At 44.5% G+C, this 9,671-nt stretch overlaps 1 protein-coding gene across 1 annotated transcript in view; it reads left to right on the top strand.

Moving 5' to 3' along the window:
- The first annotated feature begins 2,787 nt into the window (after positions 1-2,787).
- Positions 2,788-9,671, top strand: part of baiap2l2b (BAR/IMD domain containing adaptor protein 2 like 2b) — a 31,727-nt gene continuing 24,843 nt past the window's right edge. The window contains exons 1-4 of the mRNA XM_063202421.1: positions 2,788-2,841; positions 2,987-3,062; positions 5,586-5,672; positions 9,298-9,359. Of these exons, the coding sequence (XP_063058491.1) occupies positions 2,788-2,841; positions 2,987-3,062; positions 5,586-5,672; positions 9,298-9,359 (279 nt within the window). The remainder of the gene's footprint in view (positions 2,842-2,986; positions 3,063-5,585; positions 5,673-9,297; positions 9,360-9,671) is intronic.

Genomic DNA, 9,671 nt, shown 5'->3' with positions numbered 1-9,671 from the left:
TTGGGCTTCATTTAACTAGGTTTGTTGTGCAGCTACAGTACCCATTGTAGCACACCGCTCCATGCCACCACCACCGCTCCCTTTCACAGTGAGCCACACAGGGGCGGGCATATGCCAGTCTCTCTCATAAAATCATTCATCCCCACAGCTATACACACTCAGACCACACACACACAAGCCTTCAATCAAAAGACAATTTTCAAAGTTACCCTGGCCTGTCTACAGCTCGTTCATCTACTGTAGGAACAGGCTCTTCCACTAGTAGGACTTTCAGGCCTACCAGAATGGAGCCGGTGCTGGTGCCCGCACCAGTTACGTTCGGCACTAAAGTGCTTATCTGCGAACCTCCCCTGTTCATACCGGGCTCTGAATGTTTTCCGCACGTGATTGTGTTACCCGGATGAACCTGCTGACGGCCACGCTGTCGTCACGGTTCGCGGAGAAAAACCTAGTATTTTGCGGTTCGTATTGCGAACCAACTTTCCGGTTCGCGAACGCTAAAATCTGTGGCGTGAACACGACGGCCAGTTCGCGATTAGGTGCGGGAATGGGCACCGGCACGGTTCTCGGTCAGGCTGAATGCGCTATAGGAGGTTGACGACTTTCTTGGGGTTCATTAAACTAGCCTTGTGTACCTGCCCATTGTATCCACCCATTGTGGCACACCGCTCCATGCCCCCACCACAGTCCCTTTCACATTGAGCCAAACAGGGGCAGCCATATGCCAGTTACCCTGGCCTCTCTACAACTCGTTCATCTACTGTAGGAACAGGCTTTTCCACTAGGACAGTGATTCTCAAAGTGTGGTCCGGGGACCACTGGTGGTCCGGAACAGAGCTCTGGTGGTCCACAAGGAGATTTCTACTTTTCCAAAACAAGCTAGCAGTTAGCTATATTTGTAACATTATTACAAAGCTAAACATAGCTGATGTCACATGATGTCACATCACCACAATAAGACAGGCTTGTAATGTGAATAAAAAGTAAGTGGTCTGCAAAGAAATTAGCAGTGCCAATTTAGCACACGTGAACTGTCAATTCAGTTGACAGTTGGTCCCTGAACCTTTCTTGAAGGGACAAGGTGGTCTGCAATCTGAAAAAGTTTGAGGAACACTGAACTAGGCGGTTGACGACTTTCTTGGGGTTCATCTATTGTATCCACCCATTAGCCCACTGTGCCACCACCACCACCACCACTAGTCCTTTTCACAGTGTGCCAAACTGGGGTGGGCAGCCATATGCCAGGCTCCCTGGACCATTTACAACACGTTCATCCATGGCCGTAACTACCATTGAGGACACAGAGGTCATGTTCCCTGTATTTTGTTTTTCAGTAATGTAAAATTTATCTATGATGAAAATCGATAAATGTGATCAACGATGATAAATTCAGTCTGTATACGCCACCTCCATTTATCCTCGAGGCAGTGATTAATTCATACAAACTTAAGAGTTTGACTGAAGTGTTTTAAGCATTCTAGTACCGTATACAATACAGCACGCAGTATTTGACCCCTGTATTTGAAAATGTCTGGTTACGGCCCTGCGTTCATCTCTGGGCCTCTCACTCAGGTGTGCTGGGTGCCAGTCAGTCATTCAGTCAGGCAGTCAGGCCGCCAGTCACCCCCTCGGGTCAGCGGGCCCTTGTGCTGCCTGGCCTGCATGTCCTTCGCGGCTGCTTGTCGGGGCAGGGAGGACGGTGAATTATTCAGAGGCCAGGGCCGTATCGATGGCCCGGCCGGCCGGCCTGCGCTTTCTCTCTCTCTCTCTCTCTCTCTCTCTCTCTCTCTCTCTCTCTCTCTCTCTCTCTCTCTCTCTCCTTTCATCATCCCTCCATCCCACTGTCTGTGAAATGAGGCGATAACGGAGGACTGAAAAGAAGCCATTACGGAGCGAGAGAAAGAGAGAGGGGCGTTTGAGAGAGGGAGAGAGGGAGAGAGAGAGAGAGAAGGACATTATTGGCCAATTGAGCAAGAGAAAGAGAGGGGGGGTCTGAGAGAGAGAGAGAGAGAGAGAGAGCGCGCGACAGAGAGAAGGGACATTATTGGCCAATTGAACATAATATACCTGTGGCAGTGTTACCGTGCACTGTCGTGGGAAAACAGCTGCTGGACCTGCAACAACAGGTGACTTACCTGGCACAGGTAAATGGCTCTTTTTCTTTTTTTCGTAAATTTACTTGGTCCCAACTCAATAGTACTCACTGTGTACATTTTTTTCCTCTGTTTTTTTTTAGACTTGTGTTTTAGAGAACAATGGATGTTTAAGCTGTGTATATGTTGTAGAGTCCAGGGTCAAAATGTCTTCTTAATTTTATATATTTTTTAAATATTTAAATTGGCAGTGTGTAGACCTTCATCTTGCTTTCACATTTTACCTCAGCATTTAATTCAACAATGTTTGAAGTTTTCCTCAGAGTCGTGGGGGTTATTTCAAAAGGAGCGAGTAAACATGGTTTTCAGAGGAAGGAGATCTTTTATCATGTTGTGTTGTTTATGCTTAGTTGAAGGAGAGGATTGTGCACATCCCATGGAAAGGTGCAGGACGAAGGTCAACTGTAGTTTTCAGAGTGAGGAGTCCGCACACTTAATCCTTTTTGTTGTGTTTTATTTTTTCATGGCAGGATAACGTTTCGACCTCAACAGTCTTCTTCAGATTCTGAGGTCGAAACGTTATCCTGCCATGAAAAAATAAAACACAACAAAAAGGATTCTAAGTGTGCGGACTCCTCACTGTGTTGTTTATGCCTGCCTCCATCAGAGTCTGTGGTCTCAGCATCAGGCCACCATGTCAGCAAGTAACAGTGATCATCTTCACCGCTCCACCCTCAATGTCTACTCTGTAAGTGGATTACAATGAATTGCTAAATCGTTTTTTCAAAGTCTATAGGCCTATCGATCATGTCTCTGTCAGATGACGGCCCTCTCTACAGTTGATATTTCTGAACTAAAGCTTAATGGCCTTTTTTATTTGTTTGTTTGTTTAGAATTTGACAGATCATTTCAACCCCGGCCTACAGAAGCTGGTCACTTTAGGAAACAGCTATGTCAAAGCATTCCAATGTAAGTGTGTTCTCACATTCACAGCCTTAAAACTAAAATTAGTGTCGCTACTCTCTCCTCTGGTGTAGGACTAATATAACAGAAGTATCTTATTAGAAACATTTCAGTGCAAGTGTGTTCTCACATTTAAACTCTCTGTGCGTGCGTGTTCTGAGTCTGACATTTACACTGTCTCTCTGTGTGTCGGTGTTCTCACTATTAAACACTTAAACACTAAACTAGTTTAGAGTATTACTCTCTTGTGTAGAACTAAGAGAAGTATGTTATTAGATGGCATAGTTGCATAGACGTCAAAGCATTCTAATGTAAGTGCATTCTCACATTTACATCTGTAAACTTAAATTAGTCTAAGCTCCCTTTTTTTCTCTCGTGTCAGGCTAACAGAAGTTTATAATTAAAAAAGTTAATAAAGTTTTGTTTCATTTCAGCTCTTCTACTCTTCTCTTGTGAAGGACTAAGAGAATAGATGTATTGCGTTCATTATGTCTAAATGTTAAATCACAAGTCTTACGTTTTTCTTTTGCGGCAGACATGGAAAAGTTGTATCCTTTACCTGACATATTTCGACGGTGTAACTTCCATCCATGTGATTTTCTGATCTGAAGATTTTCTGAAGACAGAGGTTACACTGTCGAAACATGTCAGGTAAAGAACAAATTGTTTTGGTAACACTTTATTTTAATGGTTCACTATTGGATCTACCACATTAGGTACAGTGTAATAACCAGTGTAACAATATTTAATGCTATGTAATACCAGTGTAACACCATGTACCAATTTTGTACTTACATCTAGGGTTAGGGTTGGGGTTGGCACATGCTATTACACTGATATTACATGGTATTAAAAATTGTGACACTGGTTATTGCACTGTACCTAATGTGGTAGATCCAATGTAAGAGTGAACCATTGAAATGAAAAGTGTTACCATTGTTTTTCATGTCTGAAACAAAAGAGAGAAGAGTGTTATTCGATGGCATACTTGCGTAGTCGTCCCATTTGCGTGTCCTGGGACATGCACACCTGTTCTTCTAGGTAATCTTGTAAGGTGATGCTGAGGGGGGGTGGGGGTGCTTTCTTTTCCTGGCTCGCGCTGGCTGGTTTCATTTATCCGCATGTATTTAAGCATACTTAACTAATCAAGTGTGCTTGCTTGCATCATGACATGCTTCCACTGTTATGTTGTGTGTACTGTATGTGTGTTAGGACATTTGAAGAGCCTTTAAAAAAAAAAAAAAAAACTTCAGACTGAAGCAAAATATAATGAACATGAATAGCAGGGTGAAAACAATAACAACAAAAACTAAGATTGGAGCCATAACTTCCAGCAGTTGTCCCTTGGAGGGTTAATGGCCCGTTAACATAAATATTCAGTATTAATAAGTATGCAGATGTGTACAATTTATGCACAAACAGAAATACACTACATACTGTACAGTATGTGCATGTTTTTGACCACTATTGCATTGAGCAGTGAGGTAAGAGAATTCATTGGTTGAAATGAATAGCAATTACGTAAGGGTTAACGTTCGGCGAGAAGGTCGCTACCGTGGAATAGCAGCACGACAGAGAGAATCTTTAGACCCTGACGCGGAGCGGAGGGGTCTTGTTCTCTCTGAAGTGCTGCTATTCCACAAAGCGACCGACTCGCCGAAAGTTAACCCGCTTATTATATGGATATACTTAAATGATTCACACATGGCGGGGACATTTCTTTAGGCCTATTTAATGTTAAGTCTATTTTAGTTTTTAATGTCAAAAGATTGTTGCTGCGCAAAACAAAACAGTGCCGTTGTGGAACACCGCTTGGCAACAGCTAGGTAGCCAGGACAACAGGTGTTGTCTATCACAGCAGCTGATTAGAGTCTTGTTGAAAAGTCGCTTTAGCAGTGAAAAGTCTTGTTGCCATTGACAGCGGTCTGTTATAGACCAACCCGTCCGTTATCGAAAAATAACAGACGTGCGAACGTTGGGGAGCCCCGTTGAAATTAATGGAGCATTCGACCGATGACGTCACACCATATAATAAATTACATTACACTTAGCTGACACTTGTATCCAAAGCGACTTACATTTATTTAGGTTCAGGGTATTGGTTACAGTTCCTGGAGCAATGTAGGTGCCTTGCTCAAGGGTACTGCAGCCATGGATGAAGGTGCTGGTAAAGGTGGGATTTGAACCTTCTGATCTAAAGGCCAGCGCTCGAACCACTGAGCCATGGCTGCCCCGTGTTGAATAGAATAGTTGAATGTTGAAGAACAGAGAGTTCCATCATTTGTCTCTTGGAGGGTTGACCAGGGCTAGGCTGGGGGAGAAATAGGGCCTGGGCACTTTTGTCTGAAAGTGGCTCCTCATAATTAGCGGCGCAGAACTGAGTCACCAATGGGCCCCACACCCTCGTGGGTCCCTTTCTACATTTCTGAAAATATGGGCCCACTGTGGTGCGGGGCCCACCGGGAGATGCCCGCTATGCCAGATGTCCAGTCCAGCCTTAGGGTTGACCGTGTGCATGTTTTTTGACAGCTCTTGCGCTGACCAGTGAGGCCTACTTCAGTGCTATCGCTAAAATGGGCGAGCAGGCTATTCATACAGCATCGTCCCGCTCACTAGGTAAGACAACGTGTGTGTACAGTACTGTCAGTAGTACAGAAGTAGTAGTAGTAGTGTGTGTGTGTGTGTGTGTGTGTGTGTGTGTGTGTGTGTGTGTGTGTGTGTGTGTGTGTGTGTGTGTGTGTGTGTGTGTGTGTGTGTGTGTGTGTGTGTGTAAGGAAGCTACAGTATATGATTTACAGTATGGTGTTCTGGCCTTAAGTTGTCATTACTTCAAACACTTTAAATCAAGCCTGAGGGTAAGGTATTTTGAAACAAGAATGTAGGCTACATAAACAAAGATTAAACAAATGTGAGCTTTCATTTCCTTTGGACACTCCCCTCTTTTGCTCTCTCTCTCTCTCTCTCTCTCTCTCTCTCTCTCTCTCTCTCTCTCTCTCTCTCTCTCTCTCTCTCTCTCTCTCTCTCTCTCTCTCTCTCTCTCACACACTCTCACACACACACACACTCACACACACACACACACACACACACACACCCTCTCTCTCTCTCTCTCTCTCTCTCTCTCTCTCTCTCTCTCTCTCTCTCTCTCTCTCTCTCTCTCCTCAAGGCCTTGGCTTGCTGCCAGGATAGTAAGCATCTCTCCCTCCACACCCACGTCTGAGGCACTTTAACAGTCAGTCCATCTGAAATATTGTGCTGCGAGGATGGAAAGGCAGCCATCTTTCTGTCATCCTGTGTCTTTTGAACTCAAGGATGCTGGTAGAAATTGCGGCCTGACATTTCAGTCTCATCTGTCGTATGTCAAACACTATTCAGTTCCCACTCTGTGGTCCTGTATTAGCCTGTGTAGCATTCATTTAGAGAAAGTTTTCGTGTTTTTCGTATTAGTTTTGAGTATATTGTTAAAGCGTCTTTGATTTATTGTGTGCAAAACTTTGGAGGTGTGTTGTGGAGCAGGGGCTGTTGTGTGGGAATGGGCTGCTTCATCGACATGAGCCACCTTCTGTTGTGTAGAAAATCCAGTTCACTCACTGGGGCATGTGCTCAAGTATTTCTGTCCGTATCGGCTCCAAAGTGCAGAGCACTACTCTGCCAAAGTTTGATCCATTGTTTTCAATCAATACAACCCCGCACACTGGTGGCGAATGGCGATGTCTGCGAACGTCCGCTGGTGATTAGGGACGAGTTCTATTTTGTCTGAGTCACCCATTGACTATCCATGCTCTGTGTCTTGTCGGAATTATTGCAAGCGAACGTGCTCTGCAGTGGTGTCGGAACAGATGTGCAGAGGCACTTAGCCTGTTCGCCAGTGGCAGTTCTGCCCATTTGGGGGCCCTGGGCGAAATATAGTCACGGCGCCCTCCTGCAATATTATTTTTACAGTTTTATGTACTGTATATTAGAGGTTCTAGTGGTTGTAAAAGCATTGTCATTGTGTCTACATATGCATGGTCATGTGTTGTAGCAATATGGCTGACTACCACTCAATATTAGAGTGATATTTTAGGAACGTGATGAAAAAAAAATGTCTTTTGTAGTGCAATGTGTATTTGAGGCGTTTTTTGTAGACGTTGTAATGATATTGTTGTGGTCAGTGGACGGTGTATTATGACTGATCATGGGCATGTCTCCTACTATGGCGTTGTGGAAGTCAGTAGCTGACAGAGACTGCCATGCAATATTAGGGCGCGTTTTAGGAACATTGTAAAATGTCTTTGTAGTGAAAGTCTTCTAAACATAATCATAACATGGTGTTCCGTATTAGGTGTGTTGAAGAGCATGGGTTATTGTGGCCTTTTAGCGTGGCCCTAAAGCCCTGGTCTCCAATTATTTTCCCCAAGGGCCAAATTATGTAGTGCAATTGAGGGCCAAACAAATCGCCCAATCGTATGGCCACAGATAGCATACATATGTTTTCATTTTGTCCAACGCCATGGCGGGCCAAATGTTTGCCATGCCCGGGCCTAATCTGGCCCACGGGCCTCTATTTGGAGACCATTGCTGTAAACCTACAGTAACTCTAGAGGTAGCCACTGACCCTAGCTGTCATACCACTGTCATAGCATTGTGCTCCGTTGAAACTCCTTAGGTATGTTGAAGGGCATGGACTGTTGTGGTCTGTTAATGTAGTCCCAAACCCTAACCCTAAACATAACCCTAATGCCTTGTGTACACCAAGCATGACCTACGCTACTTGAGTGGCAGAAGTCATTATTTCTCTATGGAGGGAAGGCGAATAAAGCTACCAGAGCGAATTCGCCAGGAGCGGAGCGAACTGAGCCACCAGAGAGAATTTCAACAAAGTCTAGCTAATCTTATGGTAATGAATGATGTGGTTCGGTGAAAACCAATTGGAACGTTCAAAACCAATTGGAACGTTCATGTCCCAGCCAGGCTGTCAAGCCAGAGCCGTTATGTGATTAGCTAAATTAAACATGTCAATTCCGCGTCCAGAGCGAATAAAGCAAATTCATGGCGAAACTTCTTCAACCACCTCAGCTACCTGGGTGGCGTAGGTTGCACTTGGTGTACACCAGCATAAGCCTAACCCCTGACACTTCAGCTTGACAGGTAAGCAATATTGCCAGACATTGTAAAAACGCTGTTGCTGTGTTCAGTGAAAAGGTGTGTTGTGGAGCATCATGGGAGATGGCTGCTGTGGTGCAGGTCATGTGTTGCTGTGGAATGGTTGACTGGCGCTCAAGTGACAGTGGGGCCGGCGCGGTGAATAATTTAGCGGTCGAATCGAGTGTGTGCCGTGTCGTGTGGACCCTGCTTGTTAGTCACCACACAGCCAGACACACGGGCACGCACGCTCGCACGCACGCACGCACAGTCAGACACACACACACACACACACACACACACACACACACACACACACACACACACACACACACACACACACACACACACACACACACACACACACAGCCGATGGCTGGTCTTACTCAAATCTCTTTCTCTCTCTCTCTCTCTCTCTCTCTCTCTTTCTCTCTCTCTCTCTCTCTCTCTCTCTCTCTCTCTCTATCACACACACACACACACACACACACACACACACACACACACACACACACACACACACACACACACACGCCAATCTCCGTGACACATGCACTAATGAGGCCAAAGGAAAGCCACCTGCGGTCATCTTGATATGGAAAAGTTGTTACCGGGAGTCACATTTTTTAACTTGACTTTTCCATTGCCGAATGTTTCCTGTTGGGTTAATGTTACTGGCTAACACACCACTCTTAAACCTCCAGACTATTTCATTGATGTTAAACACTCACAACACTGCCAGTAACCATGTCTACCATTATTTCTTGCACAGTTGTTTAATAACTAAAATGCAAGTCACCATTTGATTTGGGAATGTTCTTTGTTTGTGTGTGCATCATCTAAATTCCATGGCGTGTGTTATTTATGTTCCTCAAAATACTTTTTAAATGACAACTTTGTTGGACTTTGACATGCATGATTTCTTAACTAATTATTAATATTAACTTCATATAGTGGGTGAGCTATACAGAACACAATGCCTTGAAGTCCAGGCCTTTGTCTTACCTAACACAATGTGGAAAAGCAATGATAGCATAGACAGGTTGTTCTGTTATATACAGCCAAAAGCATTCATGCAAACCTTTGATCAATTTCATTTTGATTGTTGTCCCTGCAGGTGACGTTTTGATCCAGATCTCTGAGACTCTTCGCAGACTCACAGCCGAAATCGAGGGAGTGGTGAGTGCGACAGAAGGTTGAAGCATTATGTAAATATAGTGTCCCACATGTCTCTTTTTCAGATGCAATAGAATTTACCCAAATTTTATCGTTTTGCCACCGCCTGATCTCACACTGACGTCGTGTAATATACACGGCGAGATCTACAATCATTGAATTGAAAGTAGTCATTGAACGGGAATGCACGCAAATGCCAAAAGAAAGTGTTACGTGATGTGGTGTGCAATTACGCACATTGCCTAGTGTTGTCATCTGCAGAACAGATGGTCTTTTGAGGACAGCCTGTGGCAAAAGCATGAAGGCAAAGTGAAA

Source organism: Engraulis encrasicolus, chromosome 1 (assembly GCF_034702125.1).
Source record: "Engraulis encrasicolus isolate BLACKSEA-1 chromosome 1, IST_EnEncr_1.0, whole genome shotgun sequence".
NCBI lineage: Eukaryota > Metazoa > Chordata > Actinopteri > Clupeiformes > Engraulidae > Engraulis > Engraulis encrasicolus.
Note: the sequence above shows the minus strand (reverse complement) of the source record. Positions and strands in the feature narration are given on the sequence as shown.